At 44.1% G+C, this 27,653-nt stretch overlaps 1 protein-coding gene across 2 annotated transcripts in view; it reads left to right on the forward strand.

The window, feature by feature from the left end:
* The window catches only part of MEDAG (mesenteric estrogen dependent adipogenesis), a 59,899-nt gene that overhangs the window by 22,409 nt on the left and 9,837 nt on the right, over positions 1-27,653 (forward strand). The window contains exon 1 of one of the 2 annotated variants that reach the window (XM_005585589.5): positions 18,240-18,760. The exons of the other annotated variant lie outside the window; for it this stretch is intronic. Coding sequence (XP_005585646.3) covers positions 18,483-18,760 — 278 coding nt within the window. The 5' untranslated portion in view covers positions 18,240-18,482. Of the gene's footprint in view, positions 1-18,239; positions 18,761-27,653 lie in introns of those variants that run through there. 2 annotated transcript variants of the gene reach the window in all.

Genomic DNA, 27,653 nt, shown 5'->3' on the forward strand with positions numbered 1-27,653 from the left:
TCCTAAAGTGCTGGGATTACAGGCGTGAGCCAGCGCGCTCAGCCAGGTTTCCTTATTAACAGTGACATAGACTAATTCAATCGACACTGACTGCTGATAGGAGAGGTGGATGCAGCCACCTCGTTCTGTGCTCCACGCTCTTCACAGTGACACCATGGGGGAATGCGTCCACCAATGTGGCTCTGTTCTTCCTTTCCCAAATAGGCACCCTGACTCTTGTATCTGAGCTACCCAGCTCCTCGATTCCAACCACCAGGTGGGACAAATGTTTGGTGGCACCCGTCCCTTCTGCAGCAAGACTCTCTTGTACACACCTCAGGCTTTTTTTTTTTTTTCTTCCTCTGATCCTTTTGGTGGCTCTTTTGGGGATTTTCAGTTTCTGAAAAATCCCTTCCCTAAAAAAATCTCCCTTCTAGTTTTCCGAGTATTGTTACTTTTTTTTTTTATTTTTATTTTTGGACTCACTCTGTTGCCCAGGCTGGAGTGCAGTGGCACAATATCGGCTCGCTGCAACGTCTGTCTCCTGGGGTCAGGGATTCTCCTGTCTCAGCCTCTCCAGTAGCTGGGATTACAGGTGAGTGCCACCATGCCTGGCTAACTTTTGTATTTTCAGTAGAGATGGGGTTTCACCATGTCAGCCAGGCTGGTCTCGAACTCCTAACCTCAAATGATCCCCCCATCTGGGTCACCCAAAGTGCTAGGATTACAGGCGTGAGCCACCACGCCCGGCCTATTACATATTTTTTCTATTGTGTCTGAGAACCCATTGCTGAAGGGAAGGCAGTAGTATGTGTTTGGACCACCATTTTGAAAAAGGAAAGCTTCAGATAACATCTTAGAAGTTCAGGATGTAACAGATACAGTGCAGCACTTTAGTTGAAGCAGAGGTGGAGGCCCCAGAGGTCTGCTTCCCTTCTCTCTCACAATGGCCTGTGAGGAGGCTGCAAGGAACACCCAAGGCTCTGTGGAGCCTGGCATGTAAACCACCCACCCATGTTATTATTGTGGCTTCATGTTAGCATCACAATAGATTTGATAGTTGGCACCAGGCTCCTGATAGCCTGATTCCTCCAATAGTGACAGACTACTTTTTTAAATTTAGAAACTTGGGACCCTTTTAGGACTTTCTCTGAAATTTCAATTTTTTGATCTGAGAGTTCATTTGCAAAGAACTATAATAAATAGGAGGTCATTGGCTCGAGGCTGTGCAGGTACTTTGGGTTCCTACACAATGAACTGCAACCTAACTTGGTATATAAACAAATGAGAACTTAACTTAGTGTATTTTTTTGGAACAGCTGGTCTCAGCCAATCACAAGCAGCCAAGCTTCAGCCATTCACAGGTAGTCAGCTGATCAGACCATGTCCTAATAAGGCAAATGCCTAGCCATAAACAATCGAGTTATGTCTGCACTTTACCTCTGCATTCAGCCTATAAAAGCCACAGCTCGTGCTGCTAACTTGGAGCTCTATGAACCTCTTGTGGTTCTGAGTGCTGCCTGATTCGTGAATCCTTTTTTGTTCAAGTCAGTTCTGTTGAATTTACTTTCTATAAAGTTTTTCTTTTAACAGAACTGACTTTCTCTGAGCTCAACAAATTATCATGCCATTTCTGTCTCTGTTTATCAAGCCCAACTACTTCCCCAAGTGCTCTCTGATGACTTAGTAAGGCGGATCTTCATACCACCCCAAACCATAATCTTTCAATATGTAGTGAATATACTGGCTAGGAGTTCCACCTATGTAAGAGGTGTTTTTAAATTACTTTATATAGAACTCTCCAGCTGTGGATATGAGGTAAGAAACCCATTTGTCTCATGCACACAGCGGGGAATGGTTGAGTGCAGAGATTGTTGATGTTTTGCTGTGTGTTCCTCCATGTAAGGCCTTCCTCAGGGCCACTGAGATAACTTCAGTGATTTATATCACCTCAAAACTTTTAACGATTTAGACTTTCTTCTCTCTTGGTTGTATTCCTGTCTAAGGCTGGCCTATGCATGACCCAACCTTATTCAGATAACTTATTCAGAGGTAGAAGACATTTTATTGATTTAGAGAAATAAGAAATCATCATACCCAACTAGTGATTTGAGTAAGAGATTTAAACATAATTTTTTTTTTTTTTAATTCTTGAAAGTATCTTTTTGGACAGGCAAAATTTTAATGTGTCAAAAATTTATTTAAACTATATTTCCATTATCTGGAGTAGAATAGTGAGTTATGTCAATTATTTTGTTAACTATCTTACATTTCAGAGTCCTATTTACATACATCATTTCCATACACACCATAGAAAGTCTACTCAAGCCTCCATTTGTTTCCAAATATTGAGTTGTTCTTAGTTACCTGTGATCATAAAATGGATTTTAGGCAGTATTATTTGGTTGATTTTTGCTTCAACTCCAGCAAATCAAGCAGTTTGTTGATTTGTCACATATTCATCTTCTATTCTCTTATCTGTGCTTTTTCCTAAGCAGCCCACCACCTTCCACTGGAGGATCCTTGAGATTCCAGGGAAGCTGACTTTATCAATGGGAGTGGGGCATGAGGTCAAAGCTAAGCCAATCAGTGCCTTCCATTTCTTGGAACACAGCTATTGGCTGCAGAGGGGGCATGTGTCTTAAGGGGGTCCAATCAGAATGAATTTTCAGATTTTCCTTGGAAACATTAGGCAGGAATGCTCTCCTGCTTCCCTGCTTCCCTTCTGGATTAGAATGAGGAAGTAACAGCCCTGAGAGCTGCTGGAAGCCATAGGGGACCTCAAAGGGAGTCAGCCTTAGAATTTGGCCCCAAAAAGGGCAACATGAAGAGCTAGAAAGAAATAAGGTTCTTGGTGACACTGTTGAGCTCCTGGATCAAGCCTTATCTGGAGCCAGTATTACGTCTGGCATTTTCAGTTGCCTGAGCCAACGAATTCCCTTAATTGTTTAAGCTATTTTGAATGGAGCTGTCTGTTGGTTGCATTCTAACTTGTATACTTTATAGATGACATATTAGTATACAACTTCACAGTTTAGAAATTGTATTATCTTACTTCATTGTCACAACATCTCCATAGAGGTATTTAGAAAAGCTGTTACTCTTCTTGTTTTATATGAAGAAAGGGACCGTGAAAGCATTGCCCTAGGTTAAACAGATGGTTAAGTAGAAGAGGAAAGTTATATGAGGACTGGAAGAATGTGTTTATTTTAAAGTTGTATTTTCAACATCTTTTAAGGTGCTAGTCAATTCAATGTAATAAAAATTTGTTGAACAAATAAATCAAATAATAGAGCTATAATAGTAAAAAGAATAATGGACTTAGCTGTAATTGATCATTCATTTTTTCCAACAAATATTTACCTAATGCCTATGTAGAGGTAAGAGACTCGGTTGTGCCAGTATGTATAGTGAAAAAGATGAAGAAAATTTATATTTCTAATGTTCTCATGCTCTTTTTAAAGTTTCAGAGAGTTAAACGATTATAGTATTTACGTATCAAGTCCTGCCATGACTTGCTAGGGAGGGTCCTTGTGTTTCAAATCTCTCTCTCTCTTTATTTTATTTTATTTTATTTTATTTTATTTTATTTTATTTTATTTTATTTTTGAGATGGAGTTTGACTCTTGTCATCCAGGCTGGAGAGCAGTGGAGCAATCTTGGCTCACTGTAACCTCTGCCTCCTGGGTTCAAGCGATTCTCCTGCCTCAGCCTCCCAAGTAGCTGGGATTATAGGCGCCTGCCACCACGCCCGGCTAATTTTTGTATTTTTAGTAAAGACGGGGTTTCACCATGTTGGCCAGGCTGGTCTTGATCTCCTGACCTCAAGTAATCTACCTGCCTCTGCCTCCCCAAGTGCTGGGATTACAGGCATGAGCCACTGCACCTGGCTGTTTCAAATCCCTTTTCTACGGCATATATCCACAGTTTCTGCTGTGTTCGCCTTGAGAATGGGGATCTCTGAGGTAGAAAGTCATGCCAATTGTTTCATGTTGTAAGTACTCAGTACCATCTGATTACCTCGCAAATATTGAATTATATTCTTCTCGATGTCTAAGTCTCTCTCTGGCAGTATGTTAGAATGTCCTTTCATTCAAATCTCTTGGGGACCATTAAGAGTTGAATTTTACTGTTTCAGCATGTATTATAGTAGATCAAAAATCCATACTTCATGAGTGAGGCAATACATAGATTTGAGATTCCACCAGATTGCAAAGTAACAAGAAAGTAGAGGGAAGATCACCCTGTGGGAATGAGGCACCAGCTAACCAGTCAGGGAAATAGCTTGAATTGTAGTTCTCCAGGGATGGAATGAAAGAAGCCACAACCAAGAAATTTAGCTCTTTAGATCTAATAGAAACCTCAATGAATTAGATTCCAAGAATCGATAGATGAAAATTGTTTCAGGATTTAAAAACTCAGCAAGGTTCCATTTCCTCTTTTCAGCCCTGAGTATCGGAAAGAGCAAAAGCTTTTGAGTGAGACAGAGCAGGGTTCAAATCCTAACTCCAACAATTGAGGCAAGTAGCCTGCTCTCTCTGAGAGTCATTTTCCTTATCTAGAAAATGGATAGTATTTACCTTAATAGGGCCAGGCATATAGGATATGATAGCTGTTATTCTGTACTTTTTATATAAGTAGAACAAACTTAGAGTCATGAAAAAAGTGATGTCACACTTATTTTTTGCTTTTCTTAGAAGAAAAAAAGGCTATATCTTCAAAGTGTTCAATAGCACAGAAAGAAAAAAGAAAATGAAGGGCACATTTTGTAGAATCAAGATTTTTTCCTCAAATTCAGTCATAGCCCCATAATGAGCTAATGAGGGTGGAACATCGCTCTCTTGTATCTCTCATTGCTACATTTACTAGCTTTCATCTGAGAGAATGAGGGACACTTTAGTTTGAATACTTGAATACTGTTCCAAATGTCTCATGTTTCTGATAATGTCCTTCAGGACCCTGAGCAAACTAACTCTAAAAGAGATGAATGACTGTGGATTATTCAGCAGATTCTTGGTATCCTTTCAGAAACTTTAAGAACAGCTCCTTAACTCTTCACTCATAAACTTGGTGCTGTTTCCCCTTGGATAATTTCTCTCATCTTTAAAGTTGAGTCCCATCAGATGTCAATGGCATGATTTATTCACATCCAGGGCCAATGGAAGAAGCGCAAGAGTGGGAGGCTGTTAGCTCTCGCCAGCGCCCCCTCTGGCCACTCCGGCAAAGACCGCCAAGTGGCAGCACACATAATTCCGGTGCAAGGCTCTGGTGTGGGTGGCGGCGGCTCTGAGCACAGCCCAGAATGTTGGAACAAGAATGGGGTGGCCTGGCTTGCTGCTTCTGAACCTATCTCGTCTTCACTACTCTGATTAGAGACAAAAAAATGGGAGAAGGCTTGCAAATACTGTGCAATAGAGGTGGTAGTTTTACATAAATCTAAAAAATTTGGCGTGAGATTTATGGAGACTCAAAACAACTTAAGGAATGAAATTTTTTTCATATAAAATACCTGATAATTAACCTATTCTTACTTTTTAATTTATTAAACTTGAATCTTGGTGGGTCTTTTTTTTTTTTTTTTTTTTTTGACAGTATTAAGTCAAATCTGTGATATGTATAAAGTATCACTGACATACTCGGAAAATACCTTTATCCTACACCACCCCCAATGGCTCCCAAGTACGTGACTTAGGAACCTTAGTGAGTTCATCAGTCATTCAAATCAAGGAAACTTATAGCTGAATATTCTGCCTTCTTCGGAGAATGTAAATGTTGTACTCCTGTGTCTCACTTCTTTCTCATCCTGAAGTTGAATTTAGTCATAATTGTTATACTGCTATAGCATTTGACCCTTTTCAAAACATGTTTATTTACAATATTACAAGCAGAGGATATTTCACTGTTTTTGCTTTTTAGAGGAGAACATTGGTATTCAAAGAAATTGACAAATTTTTGTTTATCTATTACAGCCTTGGATATTAATCAATTTACAGAATCACTGAGTCTAGAGAAGAAACACACATCAGCTTTAAGTTGCAAGTTAAGTTTGAGATAAGTTCAATTTTAAAAAATCAAATTATAAATGCATTGGAAGAAAATTTTTTAAAATATTGTTATGATTTGGGGGAAGGTAGAGAAAATCTTTATAACTGGGGATCCCAGGACAAAAGTCATAGTGAAAAATATTGCTAAACTTAAGGGCTTAAAACACACATACACATACACACACATTCAAAATTTCTGAATGATAAAAAATATATTCTGATATATTTTGGAATTTATCAAGCAAAAAGGCAAATGATAAAAATTTTAAAAGGTAACATGTTTAATATATAAAGAGTTCTTGCAAACCAATAAGGAAAAGATGTCTCCATATGTTAACAATGGATCTAAATTGCACATTCACAGTAGAAAAAATAAAAATGGCCAATAAATATAAAAAGTTTTAACCTTCCTGGTAACAAATTAAAAAAATTAAAACAATAAAATTCTCCAACCTGGTGGGGAAAAAATAAAATAGAATAATAATACACAATTTTGTCAAGGACTTTGGGATATAGGTAACTTCCTGCTATGGTTTTAGGAATTGCAGTTTGGAGAGCGGTTTGACATTCCATATCAAAATCCTTGAAAAAGAGCATAACGTCTGATCCAGGTTAAGGATGAATTATCAGCCAGTAATTGGACAAGTTGCCAAAGATTCAAGTGCAAAAATTTTTATTTTAATCATGAAAAATGAGAAACAACTTAAAATATTGGTAATATGGGGTCATAGATGTCATAATTAAGCCATAAAAAGAAAGGCTACGAAATACAGTGCCATGAATAGTTTGATGTAATTTTATTTAAAAAAATGCACACATATTAATAAATACACACACATATAAATATATATCATAGTGTACATATAAATTATATATATTTCTGTGTGTGTGTGTGTATGTGTGTATATATATGGAGAGAGAGAGACAGTGCCAGTCTTGGTTCTCAGTACTTTACATATAACAATTCATTTAATCCTCCCTACAACCCCAAGAAGTGAGTGCTATAATCAACTCCATTTCACAAATGAGGAAACTGAGGCAGAAAGAGGGAAGCACTTGCCTACAGTCACACAGCTAATGAATGGCAAAGCCAGGATTCAAATCCAGATGTTGAGGCTCCTAAGTCTCCCGTCCTAAGCACCAATCTGGCTCTCCTGGGTGACATAGGGAGCTCTATGCCCTCTGCTCTAAACAGATAGACAAAGGCTCAGAGGATGCACAGTAACTGGCATTCAGTGCTTACGTCTGGGTGGTGGGATGATAGAGGGGACTTCTGTTTATTATTTGAAAAAATTAAATCAATACTTTCTGATTTTTCTGCACTTACAAATCACTTAGTGGTGAAGCAAAACAAGTGTTTTTGTTTTGTTCTATTTTTTAACTACAAAGTTTAGAAAACGTGGATTTCTGCCCTTGTTCCACTGCTTTGGTAACTTATAGGCCAAAATCGGATTAAGGGAGGGCTGGCCCAGCTTTCCCCACTCCATCTCTCTGCTAAGCCCTTGATTGTGAAGCCTCACAAGGACACAAAATGTGTGTGTGGGGGTTTGCTTTTTTGTTTTCATTTTATTTCTTTCTGAACATTCTGTGCCTGTCAGTTTTTTCTAGTAAAGGAACTATTGCGTTAGGCCCAGCATTCCAAAGACCTGACATGCAGGCCGGGAGTTCAGGCCTCTCATGTGAGGGGCCTCCCACTCTGGCTGTTGTCAGCCAGGCATTGCCAGGTTTCTTGTTATTTCTGCCCAGTGTTTTTTTCAAAATTGCAGAGGATCTTAACGTGAGGAAAATTCTCTCTCTTTTTGTTTGGTGACTCAAAAAGTTTTGACTTTTATGATTGTGACAAATACCAAGGGGACTAGAAATAGTACAGTGTTTCCTGGTATTAAATAAATGGAAGTTTTTAAAAGAGAACACAGATTTCTGAAATCTGTGTCAGCTTGATCAACTCTGGGGTGGACCTGTTTAGACTCTTCAGGACCATGATGGTGGTGACAGTCATAATGACGGTCACAATTTTCTGGGGGCTGGCCGTGTGCTCTCCCTTGTGCGAAGTGCTTTCTGCGCATTGTTTTTATTGACTGCTCCTAGCATGCATGGGCAGGAGTTAAGGGTATCCCCACTTTTTGCAGGGCCCAGTGGTTTCCTGGCTGCCATGGAGTCACAGAGCTCTGATGTGGAAGTGCTGGGATCTTAACTCAGGTCTGTCCGAGTTCGAAGTGTGTTCCTGACTATGCAGTTTGGGTCTAAGACCAGAGGTAACTACTGACTTTGTGGAGAGTGAGTGCCCACTTCCCATTCCCTCATCCACCCTGGAAAGCACCGGGGCCAAGAGGCTCAATCAGCGTTTATGGAATGAATGAATGAGTGGGTAAATGAATGCATGAACACAGCCCCCATCAACATGCCAAAGGGTGTGAACAATAGAAAAAAGGCCATTGTGTAAAGTTCCTTTTAAAACTTTAAGACAAGGAATTGAGGGATAAGCAGTCTGCGTTTTGGGTGGCTTTATTCTCTTTTGGTCTAGATTCTTTTAAATGTGAAGGGGGAATAGTTCTGGAGAGAGAGAAGGGTGCTGAGGGTTGCCTAGAGAAGACAGAATAACTTACTCTAAACTCCAGTTTGGTCTCTGGAGCAGGGCATGGCAAACTTTCTTTGGAAAAGGCTAGGCAGTAAATATTTTAGGCTTTAAGGACCAGAAAGTCTCTGTTGCAACTATTCATCTCTGCTTTTGTAGCATGGAAGCAGCCATGTGTAAACAAATGGATGTGGCTCTGTTTCAATAAAACTTTATTTAAAGGCTTTGAAATGTGAGCTTACTTTGTATTATTTTTGCATGTCACAGAAGTATTATTCTTTTGTTTTTTTCCCAGCTATTCAACAATAATACCCAAAATGAGCTACAGATTCAGTGTAATCTCTATACAAATGTAAAAAACATTCTTAATCATGGTCATACAAAAATAGGCAGCAGGCTGGACTTGGATGGTGGACCATACTTTTCCCACCCCTGTTCTATAGTTCAGACAGATATGAAGAGTGAAGCTTTTCATCTTTTCCATATTGTCAGCTCAGCTGGCTTGGGTAGGAAGAGGTTTATAAAAAGTGCTTCTTCACTGCACCAGCTGTATGGCTGGGCAAATTACAAGTTACTGGCACTCTGTGTGCCTCTATTTCCTCTTCTATAAAATGGGAATGTAACTAGTTCATAGTTTGGAGGAGTAAATAAAATCATCCATTGAAGGCACTTGGAACAGTGTCTGACATGGAGAAATCTTCACTAAATATCAACCATTCTCATTATGGTTGTTGTGGTTGATGCTGTTTGTCAATGGGGTAGAGAAAGATATGAAATCCCAGGAAGAGTTTGGTCCTTTGTTCCAGGAGCAGCAATGATTTTGACAGTATTATGGGATTCCCTGGGTTCATCCCTTGACTTTCCCAATCTGCCCATTTTAGGAAAATAAATCTTTAGAGTTGGAAGCATCTTCTAGTGCAACCCCCTTTCTAAAGCCAATCTTATCTGTAGATACCATTACTAAGAGCCATCCCTCTATTTTTTATTCTCTTATAAGATAGTCAGGTGCAACCACAAGATGAGATACAGGAGAGGCTCACGAAAAAACAAAGCTGATTCTATTATACCCCTAGGGACAGGGGGTACATAAGCCGTGTTGGTCCATATGAGAAAAACACCAGGGTGGAGTGTGCAGAAGACAGGATGAGAGGGAGGTTTAAGCCATAACCCTTGTTGGGGTTTCCAGGGAAAGGCAAGGCAGGGCAGGGTGAACTGTTTTGGATGGGCTAGACTGAATAATTCTGGCAGGCGCTGGGCTACAAAGAGTGGTCTCTGTTGTTGGCACCTGGTCCTGGGATGACGTAGGCAGAGGAATACAGCCTCCTGGGATGCACTGGCCAGATACAGGAGGTCTGGCACCGCCCTGGTTAGTTTGCACATCAAAGGCATGCTTCAGTCTGAGTCCTTTGTCTGAGGATTGGCTGGATCCAGGAGGGGCTGTCTCTCCCCAACCAGAAAGGTTTTTTAAGATGCCAGAGCATCACAATATACAGAAAATTTTAAAGTCTTTGCAACATACCCTCTCAAATGTGATTTCAACTGCATCCAACCCCATTAAAAGTTCTAGATGAACCCTCAGTTGTGTCCTGTACCTAACCAACATTTCTGTTCTTAGGCTTAGAGATCCTCCATCCTGACTTTCTCCTACATAACTGGCTGTGCTCCTGTCCCCTTCCTAGGTCCTCCATCTCGTCCTCCAACACTTATTGACCACTTGTAGCTGGCTTGACTTGAGGCCCCTGGAGACAGGGAACAGGTCTTAGGCATCTTGGAGTCCCACACTCCTAGCCCATGCCAGCATTCCATCAGTGTTTATAGAATTGAGTGGTCCCCTGGTTCCCACACGTGGTTCATATCAACAGACTCACTCTTCTCCAAAGTCACTTGTGCCTCCTCCAGACTCTCCATGTACCAGATGCTCCCAGCTGCTGCAATGTCCTAACCTACATTTGCCCCAGTGCCCCACAGCACTGAGCGCCCCACCAGCAATTAAAGAGGTTTAACCAAAGTGCCAAAGCACACACGTAACCAGGATCAACTGACTGGCCTGGGAAGGCTTCTGTGTGAACCCTGCCACCAAAAGCGAGTGTTTGTTTGGGCAGACAGGAAGCAGTGAACTCAGAGAATAACACAGGCAGAGCCCAATGAGGTAAGCAGAGGGAAGGAAGTAAAATTTTCCATTCTAGTTTAGCCATGACTAAAGTTGTCAGGAATCAGTGCAATAACTTCGAATTTGAACGTATTTGCATGAGTGGATCTCTTTGCAAATCTGGGCTTTTATTTTCCCATATGTTCCTACTTTAGCTTTCACAAGACTTTTTACAGTTACAATTGCAGAAGAAATGATCTGAGACATGTTCAGATATATTTTGTTCATTTATTTAACAAACACTCAATAGTGCTTATTTATGCCAGGCACTGTTCTCAGAACTTTATATATAACCATGACTCAATGCTGCTTTTCATTCATTTATTCATTCATTCAATAAAAATAAATCTGATATCTTCTGTGAAACCACATTGTACCAGGAATAAAAAGGCATAAGATGCCGTTTTCTTTTCTCATGGGCTTCGTGGGTGAGACAGACAAGTAAATCAATAACACGGCACTTATAGGACATGATGTGATAAGGGGACACACAACATGTATCATTTGTCCTATGGGACAAGAGGAAGGACACCAAAATTAGCCTTGAGTCGGTGATGTTGAAACTGGGTCTTGAAAGATGAGTGAAGGGTTGTGAAGACAGGAGGAATGTGTGGCAGGAACAGCCTGTCCACAGCATCAAGGGAAAGCCAGCTGCACCCTCAGGGAGCCGCAAGCCGTCTTCCACATCCTTAAGCAACGGCTGTGTATCTGAGCATGAGGAAGGGGCTTAGACAGCTTGGGCGGCCATCACAAAGTGCCACCAGCTTTGTGTCTTAGTCTGTTTATGCTGTGATGACAGAATACCACCAACTGGGTAACTTATAAAGAACAGAAATGTATTTGCCTCACAGATCCAGAGGCTGGGAAGTCCAAGATCAAGGTGCCAGTCTCTGGAAGAGGCTTCTTGATGTGTCCTCCCATGTCCTCCCATGGCAAAAGGTGAAAGGCTCAGAGAGAACCAGACTCGCTTTTGTAACAAACCCACTCTCCATAACAAACCGGCTCCTGAGATTACGACATGAATCCATGCATGAGGCAGCACCCTCAGGACCTAATCACCTCTTATTAGACCTCACCTCCCAACACTGTTGCCTTGGGGATTAAGTCTCCTATCCATGGACTTTGCTTGGGTTTGGTTTGACACATTCAAACCAGAGCAAAATGCAAGTTCAGTTTCTGATGAGGGCTCTCTCCCTGGTTTGTAGACGGCTGCCGATGGCCGTATCCTCATGTGGTCTTTCCTCTGTGTGCCCACAAACTCTAGAGCCTTTCTCTTCTTATATGGACACCAGTCCTATGGGATTAGAGTCCCACCCTTATGACCTCATTTGACCTGAATGACTTCTCTAAACTATCTTGATACAGTCATATCCCACGGTGCTGGGTGTTAGGACTTCAGTATATTAATTGCTGGGGGGACGTGGGAGGAGGGATTGGGAGAGAGGAGACTGGTATGAAGGCTACTGAGATAGTCCCAAGAAAAAGTGGCAGAAGGCTAAGTGAAATCAATGGCAGTGGGTTGGGAATGAACCAAGAGATTCCTGAGATTTGTAGAAGGCAGAGTCAGTGGGTGGAGGCAGCCAGTTGGCTAGGAGGACTGGGGTGGAGGAACAGCAGAAGAGGGTAGGGGTGGAGGGAGGAAGTGAGAAGGTGCAGTCTAGGATGCCCTCACAGTGCTGGACTGAGGGGTGGTGATGCCTCCCTGGGAAGAGAAACCCAGGAGAAACAGCACATCGGGCAGGAGGAAGACAATGAGTTGCAGGTGCCAGGGGGAAATCACGTGGAGAGGTTAGCAGGAAGTTGTGTAGATTGGTCGGAGAGCCTGACAAGGAATCTGGCCTGGAGCTAGAGATTCAGACATCATCAGCTTATAAGTGGTCATCAGAGCCAAATATTTGGACAAAGTCATCCAGGGAAAGGGAAGGTAGACAAGGACAGAACTCTACAGCTTAGGAAAATGAGTGGCCTGAAATGAGGGACAAAGACTGGGAGAAGACAGGGAGCTGGCACTATTACTTGAGAACCAGGCACTGAGCTAGATGCTGTGCGTGGGCGATCACCTCATTGTGCTCTTACAGAAGTCCCCTGATGTAGGCATCAAGCAAACACTTACATTGCACTTACTATGTGCCAGACAATTCTTTGCCATAGCTCATCAAATCCTCACAAACGTCACTCTTCACATATGAGGAAACTGAAGCACATAGGAGTAAATGTGTTCAAGACTGCAGAGCTAGACTCAAGACTCCAACCCAGGTGACAAGTCACCAAAGTCTGAGCTCTTAACCATGTTGCTATCCTGCCTCTCCCTCTATTACCCTAATTGTAGAGATGAGAAAGTGAAGGACAAGAGAGTTTAGAAAACTTGCTCAAGATGACATGGCTAGCAAATGTTAGAGTTAGATTTTCAACTCTAAACCTTTTGCAGCTTTCACTACATTGTGCAAGTTCTTCACCAGCTAAGGGGAGAGAGAACTGCAGGGACAAGTGTAGTCTAGTGAGATCAAAACAGAAAGTGTTTATGAAGTTTAGTAACAAGGGGGTCATTGGAGACTTGGTCAGTTTCAGGAGGTGTGATGGGCGGAAGTCAAGGTATAAAGTCTTGAGGAGTAAATGTCAGGCAAGGAATTTAGAGAATATTTTTCAGGGAATTTGATCATAGAGAGAAGAAGAGACATGGAAATGTACTAAAAGGGAAAGTGAGGTGTTAAAATGTTTAAAAAGTTATTTTTTTTTAAGACAAAAGAAACCTGTAGATGTTTGTATGTTGACAGAAAATCCAAAAATGGTGGTAGTGGTGGTGCCTAATTGATTTTTAATCTCTTGTGAATTTGGTAAGGTTGAATCAAAGTTTCTAAATATGAACTTTGGACCTCCAAAGCTGAGAAACTGAGCCTGCAAACTGGTGATGTCACCAAAGCACAGTTACCTTAATGGGGACACATGAGGATGGCAAAATCTTTATCTTGTCTTATACCTATGAGCATAGCCACAGACTCACCAGTGGGTGATTGCCTTGCTATAAAGTCTCTAAATTTGAGTGGTAACATTACAGCTAAACTGTTAATCTCACTTGTAGTGTAAATAGCTATGAGGTACCCTACCCCAACTGCAAAGATTTAAAACCATGAGAAATCACTGCTGGTGAGAAGACAAATTGGTGCAAGCCCTTAGGGAAATAATGGCACACGTTTCCAGAGCAATACACATTCTTATATCATTTGTCCCAGTAATTCCATCTCTGAGAGCTTGGATACAGAAAAACAAAATCAAAGTCTGAAGATGTTTATTACAGCATTGTTTGTAAGGAAAAACCAGAAACAATCTGAGTGTTCAGGAGTGAAGACATGTCTAGACACACAGTAGAATATACACTTAATGGAAAACAGCATAGCGATTTAAAATACTACTCACAAAGAAAATGCAATTTTCACAACATAATATACATATAATGTTAAATATGCAAAGCAGAATAAAAATTTTACAATAGGAACACAACTATGTAAGCAACCCCAAAAAAAAGACTGAAAAGGTCTTCACCAGGAGTGATTGTTTGCCTGGTTGGTACTCAGGTAATGAAAAAGATACTAAACATGAAAAGATCTCGATCTCCTGACCTCGTGATCCGCCCTAACAGGGTGAAACCCTGTCTCTACTAAAAAATACAAAAAATTAGCCAGGCGAGGTGGCGGGCGCCTGTAGTCTCAGCTACTCCGGAGGCTGAGGCAGGAGAATGGCGTGAACCCGGGAGGCGGAGCTTGCAGTGAGCTGAGATCCGGCCACTGCACTCCAGCCTGGGGGACAGAGCAAGACTCCGTCTCAAAAAAAAGAAAAGAAAAGAAAAGAAAAGATCTCTCTAGCTCTCCGCTGATTAGCAATGGCTTACATTACATTGATTACTGTTTTTTTCTGTTCACTTTTTCATATCTTTCTCTGGCATTTTGGTAATGCATAAATTACCCATAAAGAAATGCAGGTATTTTGCTGAAAATGCATCAAATGAAACCTCTAGACAACATACCAAGAAAGCATCTTTAAAATATTTTTATTATGCTCAACATCATTTTTCTGTATAAAACAACACACAATTATTTGGAAAATACAGGAAATTGTAAAATCACAGAACTGTGGAGAGGTAAAGAAAAATTTCATTTAATTCTTCTACTCAGATCTAAGTGTTGATACCTTATTGAGAAGGAAATGGAATTTTTTTTTTTTTTTTTTTTTTTTGAGATGGAGTTTCGCTCTTGTCACCCAGGCTGGAGTGCAATGGTGTGATCTTGGCTCACTGCAACCTCTGCCTCTCAGGTTCAAGCGATTCTCCTTCCTCAGCCTCCCAAGTAGCTGGGATTACAGGCATTCACCACCATGCCCAGCTAATTTTTGTATTTTTAGTAGAGACAGGGTTTCACTATGTTGTCCAGGCTGGTCTGGAACTCCTGACCTCAGGCGATCCACCCACCTCGGCCTCCCAAAATACTGGGATTACAGGCATGAGCCACCTTGTCCGGCCAGGAAATGGATTTTGATGGGAGGGACTGGTATGTTTATCTTAAACAAATGCATATAATTCTGATATAAAACCCTAATGTAACATTTTACTCTTCAAGAAAGCCAAATCATTCATAGACAGTGTGGTGTTGGTTTAAGGGCAATCAAGAGTTGTTGACCTTGATCTATGCGAAGCTCACAGGGTGAGTAGTTGAGTTCGATCTATGTGGAATGGGGAGGGTAGGGGCTGGTGAGGGCTATGTAGTGGACCTGCCCTCATTGACTAACTAATTGAAAGGAACTTTTGCAGCTGTTACTGTTGTTGAGGGTGTATTCCACCAGCAGGTTGGAGACATAGGCAAAATATAACTAGATTTCAGCCACATGTTTGGATATGGTGCCGGAAGACTAGTTCATGCTGATTCCTGCATTTCTCCCTGTTATTTGAGGACAGGGGCCATCCTCTATTCAACTCTGTATCTCCAGCAAAGCACTGAACATAGCAGGTGCTCAATTAACATATGTTGAAGTAAACTAAAGCCTTGGATTCGAATTCCTACCCTATCAAGTATTAGGTAGATGCTCCCATCCACTTCTTTGGCTTCAAACCCATCTTTGATCTAGAGACTTTCAAATCTCAATCATTGACCTTGTCTTTCCAAAACGCCAGACCCAGCTAACTCCTTGCCTCCTGGACTTTTCTACCTTGATGTTCCATAAGTAGCTCAAAATCAGTATGTCCCCCTTGAACTCATCACTATCTCCCCCAAACCCCTACCCTTCCTCCTGTGAACCCTTGCTTTGTTAACAGTGTCACCATCTGTCTGGGTACCCAAGCAAGAGACTAAGTTCTCTTCCTGCTCTCTTTCATTTATTTACTCATGAGATCCTTCCTGCCGACTCTAACTCAAAAATGTTGAAACCTTATCTCCATTCCTACAGCTGCTTTTGTCCAGACTCTCACCATATTTATCTGGATTATTACCTCAATCTCCTAACCAGTTTCTCTGCCTCTGATCTTCCTGTTTCAAAACATCTTCTACATGGTCATAACCAAAGGTGTCTATCTGAACTCAGGCATAATTATGCCACTTCCTTTCTTTAAAACATGCCAAGGCTCCTCATTGCCTTAAGAACCCAAATTCCCAGACAACTCAGAGGGCCTGTCACAATCTGGCTCCAACAACCCTTTCTGGTCTCATCTCATATAGAACTCACCCCTCTCATCCCAAATAGGATGGTCTGCTCTAGCTGTTTTAAAAAATCCCCCCTCCCCCAGATGGAACCTAGCATCTCTCTTTGCATAGAAGGGCACAGAATCTTCTCTCCCATCTCCTTATTGCTGCTGCTCCTTCCCCTTGGAGCTTCCACTCTCTATTCGAAGTCTAGCCATGTGTCACCTCCTTTGAGTACCCTTCTTGGGGCAGAGCCACTTATTTCTCATAGTGCTTAGTCCATACATCTATGGTAGCACTTATTGGGTCCGTGTGTGCGTGTGTGTGTGTGTGATCTCAGAGCTTAAGATGGTCCCTGGTGCATAGTGATGACACTGTCAATGTTTGGGACAAGAGTGAAGTCCTAAATAGGGCATGACGGATTTAACTGCTGGCACCAAATCCCTCCCCTGTGAAAACAGCCCCAGCTTCTGAGTCCTGTCTATGGTCTCAGCCCACCCCCAGACCCATTCTGTATGCAGGGATCCTCAAACTTCCCTTTGCAAGAAGATCTTCTGGATGCTTTTTTTTTTTTTTTCACAGGTAGAGCATCCTTCCTGTGCCACAAAAGATTGAGTCAACAGTGATCAATTCATGCTCAGTGAATTAGATTTGTTCAGAGAGGCCCAGAGAGGGGGTAATGATCCCATGGGTAAAAGATCCATGTCTGAAGAAATGATAGGTATGCACCTAGAAGAAGAGAAGAGAGTGGGGCTCATTTACATTCTGAGATTTAAATGAGATATGGCCAGAGGACTCTTCATTCCATCTGATTAAACCTACACAAGAGTTCATGTGGGGGCACACAAAGACAAACTAAAGATATTCTGTTAAGTTCTACTCAACTTTTAGGATGTACCTTAGAATCCTCAATCACAGTACTATGGAAAGCCTGGAACCTGGGCTAGGTTCACTTCCCATCCCATCCAGGCTTCTCTGCAGCAGAAATAGGTGTTCAATTAAATGGAATAATATAGTCCTCCTTTCACACCTCAGGAGATCAATGAGCCCATAGCTAGCACTCACATATTTATAGACTGAACAAATGAACGTATTTTGGGGCTCGAGGAGATCACGACCTACTGGGGAGGAGGTGGGAGGATGCTAGGACCCTGCTATCCCCACTACACCGCGCACTGCAGTCTGGGGTTCACCTTGCAGTAGAAAGGAGAAGCACAGCGATGAAACCCACGTGGGATTCGTGAGGGCTTTGTGGAGAAGTGATGTGATCAGTGAGATTTCTAGGGGGAAGGGATCCAGGGCCAGGAACCAACTGAAGGAAAGGCCGAAAGGAGGGAAATGCAGGGTACGATCTGGATGGAGTTAAAATGGCAGAAAACTGAGGCTGAGTGAGAAGAGGTCTGGTACTGAGGTGGGGACCGGAGTTCTAGCACTGGCCTTTTGACAGCCTCTGGGTCCCAGGTGGAGTGGGTGGGGCGAGAGCCCTCGCATTCTTCTCCAATCAACACCAGGGGTGTGGTGTCTTAGGCAAGGGTGGGTGCTGTGCGCCCTGCCGCCCACCACAGGCAGGGCCTGGGAACCCGGGGAGGACTCTCCCCACCTCCAGCCTCCGGCAGTGTCCGCCAGGCAGGGCGGGGGCCAGCCCTGGTGTTGAGTAGCGGACCCCAGGGGGATGACTAAGCCTTGGCTGCGAACAGACAAGAGCATGCCAAGTTATGAGACGATGATAACTCGCCCGGAGCCTCTGGGGTCGTGGCCGTGGGCCGGCAGGGGCGAGGCGGGCGTCCGGAGGGCGGATAAAAGGAGCCGCGCTGCGCCGGGGCGGCTTTCTCAGCGCGGTGCCTGCAGGGCTCCCAGCGAGTGGCAGCTTGGCAGGGGCCGTCCGGGCGGTCGGATTGGCACCTGAGCGGCCACCGCGTCCCGGCCAGGCGGGCAGACCGACCCCCTCCGCACCCCGCGCGCGGCTGGCGCAGGCAGGGCGCCCTGCCCCTCCTGGGGACCATCAGGTGCTGGCTGGGGGAAGCAGGGACGGGCCGGAAGCAGGCGGTGGGAGGACCGACGACGCAGGCATGGCTGGGGCGGCCTGCGAGCCGGTGGCCAGGCCGAGCCTGACCTCCATCTCGTCTGGGGAGCTGCGCAGCCTGTGGACCTGCGACTGCGAGCTGGCCCTGCTGCCACTGGCACAGCTGTTGCGCCTGCAGCCGGGTGCCTTCCAGCTGCGCGGCGACCAGCTAGTGGTGGCCGGGCCCGGGGAGCCGGCGGCGGCGCGGGGGGGCTTCAACGTCTTCGGCGACGGCCTCGTGCGCCTCGACGGGCAGCTCTACCGCCTCAGCAGCTACATCAAGAGGTGGGTGGCCTCGCCGCGCGCCCCAGCCCGTCACCTGGTACCCGCAGAAGCCTCCATCCGGCTGCGGTCTCCGGGAGCCTGGGCTCTCCTCGCCGCCTGCGTCCCCGCGTGGCCCACTACTCCCTGTGCTTCTAGACTTTCCTTCTGCTTCCATCACCGGGAGCCTGCATGTTCGCCCTGGTTCTTCTGCTTCTTGCACTGATATTTTGCAGCTGCTGCTTGAAGCCGCTCAGAAGGGCATCAGGCCCCGGGCGCGAGGGGGAGGGCAGGGGCCCCAAGTCAGAGCTCATGACTGGCGGATGCTTCTCCCATTCTGGCTCCTTAACTGGGTCAGATGAGCTCAAATTGGGGGCACACCCTTTAGGGGCTGTCTGCAGCGCTGCGAGACTCACATCCTGGCTTTGGAGCATGGGTGGCGGTGGGGACAGGGAGCATGCACCATTCTGAGCACGGCCAGCCCTCTCCAGTGAGGAGACCGAGTGGAGAAGCATGCAAAAGCTCAAAGTTTCCCACCTCTGGTCTCCCTTCGTGTTTCAAACATAAACAAAGAAACCGAACTGAGAAGGGAACAAAGGCCCTGAAAGTCCAGACTGGGGCCATGTGGGCTGTGGAAGGCACAGATAAGTTCTGGGGAAGTAAGTGTGAAACCTACGGGCCTTCATTGGAAGGAGGCCCCCAGGATGCTTGACTGTTGTGGCCAAAGTGCCCCCAAGCTCTTCCCGGCAGACATGAAGCTGGCAGGATGTGGTCCAGCCATCTGAAGCAGGCTTTGGTGCCACGGGGTAAAGGAGGGCACTTCAGGCCTGATTCCACATGGCCTCAGGCCTCCAGAGGTCACCCTTGGCAAGGGCCTGGAGTGCAAAACCCTGTTATATTTGTGCCGAGAGCGCCGAGTGCCTGAAGAGGCAAGCATGGTCTAGAGTTTGACTCAGAAATGAATAGGATAGCCAGTATTGAGACACAGTGCCTTTGCTACAGGGAAAGACAGCGTGCTGTGGCACCCTGTGGGTAGCAGGGAGCCAAGAGAGGCAAGCAAACCAAATGAGATATTGAACGTGCAGTCTCCAAAACTTCTGGGGAAAAAAGCTTGCTTTTCCAGACAAAGATAGTGAGGGCTCTGAATGCCTGAAGAACCATTTCCCAGCAAGAATTTCTCCCTCTCTTAGTGAAATGAAAATTCCAATCCCAAACCATAAGCGGAGGACTGTGGGAGGAACTGAGTCAGAAATCAGATGTGCGCAGATTTACAAAGAAGATACTCATTGTATTTGAGAACAGGGTATGAAAAATAAAAATGTCCAGAATTAACTGAAGCCATAGGTTAGTCTTTTGACAGAACCAGTTCTCCTAATTGTAGCAAACAGTGCTGCAGAATCTGAAATGATTTTGAAGTCTGTCATCTAACTTTTGCTTTGAACACCTCCTACACAAAAGAAAATTAAACAGCGGTGATTCCGTGACAGCTTTGAATCTAGAATAAACAACTGGGTCACAATGACCAGGTAACACAGACCAGGGTGCAAATACAAACCAACAAATAATAGGCTATCGTTGTATAAGCAATACTGTGAGGGCTTTTGTACCTGGGAAATAGCAAGGAGCCTCCAAAAATAATTTGGGTGATGGAAGGAGCTATCTATTGTCCTCAGGCAGGGAAAGAGGCTTTTATAACTGAGTGTGCCGTCCTGAAGGATGGCCAGGAGGGAATCTGGTCTAAATGGAGACAGCCTTCTAGGCAGAGGGAGAGGACTGGGTTGTGGGCAGCAGTGAGAGGTTCTGCCCTTGTGAATCAGGAGGTGGGCGGCATGCTGAAGCCAGAACTGAGATATCTAAAGTTTCACTCCTGTGAGCTGCCAAATTTGCCCAGTTGTCTTGGCTTTAGGGATAGCATACAACCTTCATCCCTCCCTCCCTCCCTCCCTCCCTCCCTCCCTCCCTTCCTTCCTTCCCTCCCTTTTTTTGAAAAATAAGTTCTGGCCAGTTTTATTAAAGATTTACATGATTTTCTTTCACCAGTCTGTTCTGGCGTGCTTCTAAAGATCTCAGGGCTAGGTGCAGTGCCTTATGCCTGTAATCCCAGCACTTTGGGAGGCTGAGGCAGGCGAATTGCTTGAGTCCAGGACTTCGAGGCCAGCTTGGGCAACATAGTGAGACCTCCTCTCTACAAAAATTAGCTGGGTGTGGTGACATGCACCTGTGGTCCCAGCTGCTTAGGAGGCTGAGGTGGGAGGAGGATGACTTGAATCTTGGAGGTGGAGGTTGCAATGAGCCAAGATGGTACCACTGCACTCCAGCCTAGGCAACAGAGTGAGACCCTGTCTCAAAAAAAAAAAAAAAAAAAATCTCAGAATCCCCTGGATCAGTGACACCAGGGTGCCCTTCTTATGGTATTTTCCACCTGTTGTGCCCAATTTAATATTATGACGGCTGGAGTGGTAGATGGCAGCTTTGAGAGCATGTGGCTTAGTGCTGTATTTCAGATTTCCTCAAGACCAGGCAGTTGGTGGGGATGACCAGTTTCACTTTGCCTTGTCTGTCATCTTCAGAGCTGGCTTGCCCCAGCTTGTATTTTCCACCCTTCTTAATGGGTTGGAGCCTAGAGTGGATGGACTCCAGTGACTTTTCATCTTCTTTGTGGCCAACATATTCTGGCCTTGGGTGTGGGATGGCCTCTAAGCAAAGGCAGCCACCAAGATGGCCAGGGATCCCAAAAGGCAGAATGATTCCTGATCATTTTGGACCATAGAACTTTCGAGAATTGTATGTACATTCCCCAGAAATGTAGATATATACCCAATTTTTGGTGACCATCCAGGATGTTCATGAAATACTTGGACCCAGGTTAAGAGTCCTTGCTCTATTAATTATTTGGTTCTTTTTAACTCAACAAATATTTTCAGCATACGGGATAAGCCCCTGGTGTAATTAGAATTTCTTTCTGGGACCTCCTATGTGTGTGCTGTGGCTTTCATGAGGCCCTTTTCCAAGCAACCCCGAAAGGCTAAGAGCCACCAACCTTGACTTTCAGATGATTCACTTGCTAAGAGAGCAAGAGGATGATTTTAGCAGCACCACTTAGGTTCATTTTCTAATACTTGAACATTTTTATAAGTACATACCTACTAAGTAAACTAAGGAAATCTAGCATAGTGGGAAGGTTTAGTGATGGCCACCAGCCCTAAAGCTCCTTCCAGAACCTACTTGAAAATATTTGTCCTACTTTGTAGGATTTACGGCAAGATCTTTATTTTTTTTCTTTCAAGATCAGGGTTTTCACCCGTGTTGTAAACACAATGTGCTCAGGACACAAGATGTGGGTAATGGTCATTAAGGGAGCTATTCATTCAATACTTAAAAGTCAAAATTACCATTAACTGTGACACACACGCGTGCACACACATACACACACACCTTTTCTTTCTATAAAGCAGCCTCTTGGTGAAGTATAATGGCAAACGTTTGGCAAGGAAGACCTGGAGTCCCTTCTTTTTGGTGCTCCCCTAGCATGAAAGAAGCTGCTTGGGGAATAAAAATAAATACAATAGTAATGGTGGCTACTAACATTTACTTGAATGGTGCAAAGTATTTCTCAGCTATTATCTCATAACAGTTTACAAAGTTCGCACTATTGCTCCTTTTTACAGATGTAAGCATTAGGACTCAGAGCTTAAGTCATTTACCTAGGTAAGATGCTGCTAAGTGGGAGGACCAGCAGAACCAGGAGAACCTATGCTTTCAGCAAATTACTTCGAACCTGAAATAATCTTGCTTTATTACTCATTTCCTGAATCTACAAATAAATAACTGGAATTATGTCAGCTAGTGCATATCTTGTACAATCAGCCTACAAAAGGAAGTAAGTGCAGTGATTTTAAAGGAGCCACTAAAAGCAGAGCTGTGACCTGCTCTGGGTGGGTGACAATCACACCTACTCAGGGCAGAGAATGCAGGTGAGGTGGAGCGGCACTCATGGGGTTAAAATGAGGACAGGCAGGGTGGAACACACTGGGAAGTTTACTGGGGGAAGCCTCACCTCCATCCCGCAGTGGGAAGTGCTGGGCTCTGTCTGCCAGCTCAGGCCCAGTTCTCAGAAGAGAGTTCAACTTGAGGCTGGGAGGTTGGAAAATGTGGTCTTAGATGTAGCAACCTGCTTAGGACAGCAGCCCCTTAGCAGGACACATAGTGATGTTGGTGGAATAGTAACCATGCATGCATTGAGCTGTGAGATTTTTAGGAGAGTCAGTCTAGAGGAAGGGCTCTGCTCTTCACTAGCTGAATGACCTTGGGAAATTTACTTCCTGTCCATGGGACTCCATTTCCTCAACTATAAAGTGGTAATAGTAGTAACACTGAAGCAGCACCAGAAGCCAAGAGCTTTACACACATTATTTAATCTCTTAGCCATTCATGGGGTACCTTTTGTTAGCCAGATTCTATAGGTGAGGAAAATGAATGTCTCCAAGGTTAAAACACTAGCTGAGGTCACAGAGACAAAAATCACACTCAGATCTGATGACTCCACAGCGATGTGCCTCCTGGTCTTCTCTCCTTCCTGCCTTCTTCAGAGCCAGGCTCTGGACTTGCAGCCACACTTGGGTCTCCTTTCTACTCTCAGCTCCCCTGGTCCTTGCCACCTACCTGCCTGCCTACCTGCGTGCAGCCATCCTGTAGTCCCCATGGATGAGCTAGACTGTGACTCTTCCTGGGGTGCCCCCTGCCCCTGCTCTTGTCCAACCCTTGTGGGTTGTTTGGCTTGACAGGACAATCTCTCCTACTACCCATCTCACCCCAATACATGGCTCTAACCCCTGCCCCTCCTGACTTGCTCCCTTTGGCTTAACAGACAGGGAGAGAACCCAGTGGAGCCTGGACACGTGAATACAGAGAACTATGCATTTCTTTGGCGTTAGTATGTTTGAATGATTTACCAGTTTGCAAGCCTATGAATAGAAGGGACCATGTCTTAGACCAGTGCTTCTCAAACTTTAAATAAGCATGCAAGTCTCCTGGAAACCTTGTTAAAATACAGATTCTGATTGATTCTCGGGGGGGCCCCAGATTCTTCATTATGCCAGGTGATTCCAGTGCTATTAGTCCAAGGATCACACTTTGAGCTAGAAGGTTATACGTTCATAATTTCATACCAAAATCGTGTGTTTTCTCATCTGTCTCCCTAGGAGATTGTATGCTTCTTAGAAGCAAGGCTATTCCCTTTCTCATCTCTGTGTCCCCAGTGCCCAGCACACAGTAGGTACTCAGTAATCATTCCTTGCATGCATAAATGAATGAATCATCCTCTGCCCCGGTCAGAGTTTCACACACACTAAGTGTCAACAATTCCTTAAGGAATGAATGCATGAACATGTGTACCCTTGAATCATGTCTGTGTGAGCCACAGACATTAGAGTGAGAAGTCTAAAAATTTTGCTTTGTTTCACTAGAACTAAGGCAGAAGGCAGAGGGAAGAAGGGAAAAGAGATTAGGGCGAGACTCTGTGTAAGGAGATCAAGCTAACACTGGAAAGTCATGGCAGGGGCATCCTGCTTCCCCCAAGAGTAAAATGGCTCTGCAAGTTTTTGCTTAGTGTCACAGCAAAGAATTATGAAGGTGACAAGCAGTTCCTGGGCCTCCTACACAGACTATTGCAGTGTGTGTTCCTCTTTGTCTCTGCTCAGCTGTCCATATATTTTTTTAATGAACACACACACACACACACACACTCCACCCTTCGATGGAGTTCATGGAGGATTTGAATTCCTATTTGTCATTGAGCAGAAATTGTTAGAGCCAAGGGAAATTTGGGGCAGCTTTGAAAGGTGGGTGTCTTAGAGGTGGGCCATCTTTCAGTGACTCCTGATTTGCTAGAAGCAAAACACAATGCTCTTTTTCAGTCCTCCTTTTTAGATGTTGCTGTCATTAAGTTGTTCCCTTTAGCCTCCTAAACTGAAAAAATGAGGAAAGAAATCGGAACAAGGAAAGAGCAACTCTTGCTCATTTATCAGATGCTGAAATTTTCCTAATTTCCTGGGAACTTAAATGAACACAGCCCTGGTTGGGAGTCAGAAGTTTATAGAACTTCATCCTATGGGTTTGCCAAGTTGGCCAGGATTAGAGACACTCATGATGTTTATTAAGCATCTACTATGGGTTCAAATTCATATGTCTACATTGCATGTACTGCATTTACTCCTCATGAGGGAAAAAAATACTGTTATGCCCTTTCCACAGATGAGTGAACAGGTGCAGAAGGTTAAGAAGCCCCTGAAGGTCACAGTGAGTTGTGGCTCTGGAATTGAATTCACATAGCCGGCAAATTAGGACATGAATTCAATCTTATTTTGAAATACTGTGCTTCCCATTACATTGTCCTGCTGGGGTTTTTTTTGTTTGTTTTTTGTTGGTTGCTTGCTTTGGGTTGTTTGTTTGTTTGTTGAGATAGGGTCTTGCTCTGTCGCCCAGGCTGGAGTGCAGTGGTGCAGTCATAGCTCACTGCAGCCTGGAATTCCTGGACTCCAGCAATCCTCCCGCCTCAGCCTCCTGAGTTGCTAGGAGTATAGGCATGCACCACCACACCTGGCTAATTTTAAAAATTTGTTGTAGAGGCAAGGTTTTCCTAGGCTGGTCTGGAACTGTTGCCCAGGCTGGTCTATAACTCCTTGCCTCAAGCAGTCCTCTGTCTTGACCTCCCAAAGTGCTGGGATTACAGATGTGAGCCACCACGCCCGGACTTGTCCTGCCTTTTAATCTTTGGATTGAAGCCAAGCTTAGAAACTTTCACCCCAGAAGCATTTTGGGGCCAGGATAAAGCAATGAAGAAATGAGAGTTTAAGAGCCTATCTTAAAGTGTTTGCTTTTCATTCCTAATGATAATTTCAGCAACCATCACATATATTCAATATGTAGAAGCAATATTTGCATTAGTAATTCTGAAATATCTATGATTAAAGGCACAGTGTGATGGCTCATGCCTGTAATCCCAGCACTTTGGGAGGCTGAGGCAGGCAGATCATTTGAGGTCAGGAGTTCGAGAGCAGCCTGGCCGATGTGGTGAAACCCTGTCTCTATTAAAAATACAAAAATTAGCTGGGCATGGTGGTGTTCACCTGTAATCCCAGCTACTTGGGAGGCTGAGGCAGGAGAATTGCTTGAACCTGGGAGACAGAGGTTTCAGTGAGCCAAGATTGTGCCAGTGCACTCCAGCCTGGACGACAGAGTGAGATTCCATCTCAAAAAACAAACAACACACAAACAAACAAAGAATATCGAATATCTAGTCCCTAATATAATCTAGTAAGGATAGTCTTAAACTAAAACCAGTGATTACATGTCAGAAACTTAAATATCTGTGCCCCTTAACAACTAAATTCTCTGATCTTATTGTATTTTAGTGAATGCTCACATTTATTTATTTCAATGGAATTTCAAGGTGTTTAAAAATTGGACCATAACCGGGAGGCTGGGGATGGATGAATTAATGAGGTATTCCTTATCTGTGGTCTGGTTAGAGATAAGGAGCTTATTAAGTAGGGATCTTGCTACAATCTCTTGTCTGTCGGTTCTGGCATCAGAGATCTTCTATAAGCAGTGTTTTCACACATCTGTGGTATAGTGATAACTGGCATGCGCTGTGATGAGGTTTACAGCCTGTTAAGGAGCTGAAATTCAAGTACCCCTGAATCATCAAAGGCAGATTAAATTATGTTGCATGTAGTTTTATTATCCAAGGTGTTTTATGAAATTCAGGCTCAAAAATGGATAGCTCATGTGTAGGTCACAGATTACACTCAACACGTGGCTATCCAGCAAGTTTCCTTCTATGACCATGCCAAATACCTGCTCTTTGAGCCCAGTAGCATTCGAAAAAACCTTCCACCAAATTCCAGGGAAAACTGATTATTCTCTGAACCAGAGATCATTTGTAAATTGAGATTTTTATCTGTGGAACCACTGACCCATCAGCTATCAATCAATTTTGTACGCAGAGGGAAATATTGTACTGGCGTTTGTGTCATCAGAAAAGGCATCAAAACTGCAGATTTTCTGGATGCATTGTACACAAATGCCATGCGCTTTCCATTAAGAATGACAATTGGACTCCAGATATTGAGAGAATAGAGGAATCACCCTGAGGAATATACTAAAGGAGCTGAAATGACCATGACTGAACTCCATGTAAACAGGGTGGTAGGAGAAAGGGGAACCTGCCTCGAGTGGGTCACAGGTGGAGCCTGCCCCTGCCCCTGCATCACCCAGCTATCTTTTTATGTTTATGTAAACCAGACTTGCCCTTTTCTTCCTCTTTTGCTACAGGGGCTTTCTTTCTCTTTTCTCCACCTATATCCTCACCCCACCGTGTAACCACAGACTTCACCTTCTCTTCACCGGCTTCCCAAGCCACTCTTGCCTGCCTGCCTAATGATAACTTCAGCAACTATGATAAATATTCAATATGTAGAAGCAATATTTGCATTAGTAATTCTGAAATATCTATATTTGTGCCGGGCGTTTGGCAGCTGAATAGATGGATGGCAAGAGGGATGGGTGAGCACAGGGGCACCCTGCACTGCCTCCTTCCACTGCCCCCTTCCTGGGCTCTGAGCCCCTCCAGCATGATAAGGCAATGAGACACATGTAAATGCTCACCTGGTGTCCGGCTCATCAGCGGGATTCAATGAAGCTGCTGAGTGAATGAATGAATGAGCCCAGCAAATGGTGGTTTTCTTTTTCCCGCCTTCTCCTTTGCTTTCTTTCTCTAGTAACTTTTGGCAGTTGGTCAACTGGGATAAAAAGGGCAGGAAAATTCTCTCCCAGCTGATGTGCAACATCAGCACCACTCCCCTCAGTCTGCTGAGGTTCCCCCATCTCAGCCCCTTTCTCCTGGTCTGCTCCGGTG

This window comes from Macaca fascicularis, chromosome 17 (genome assembly GCF_037993035.2).
Source record: "Macaca fascicularis isolate 582-1 chromosome 17, T2T-MFA8v1.1".
In the NCBI taxonomy this organism is placed as follows: domain Eukaryota; kingdom Metazoa; phylum Chordata; class Mammalia; order Primates; family Cercopithecidae; genus Macaca; species Macaca fascicularis.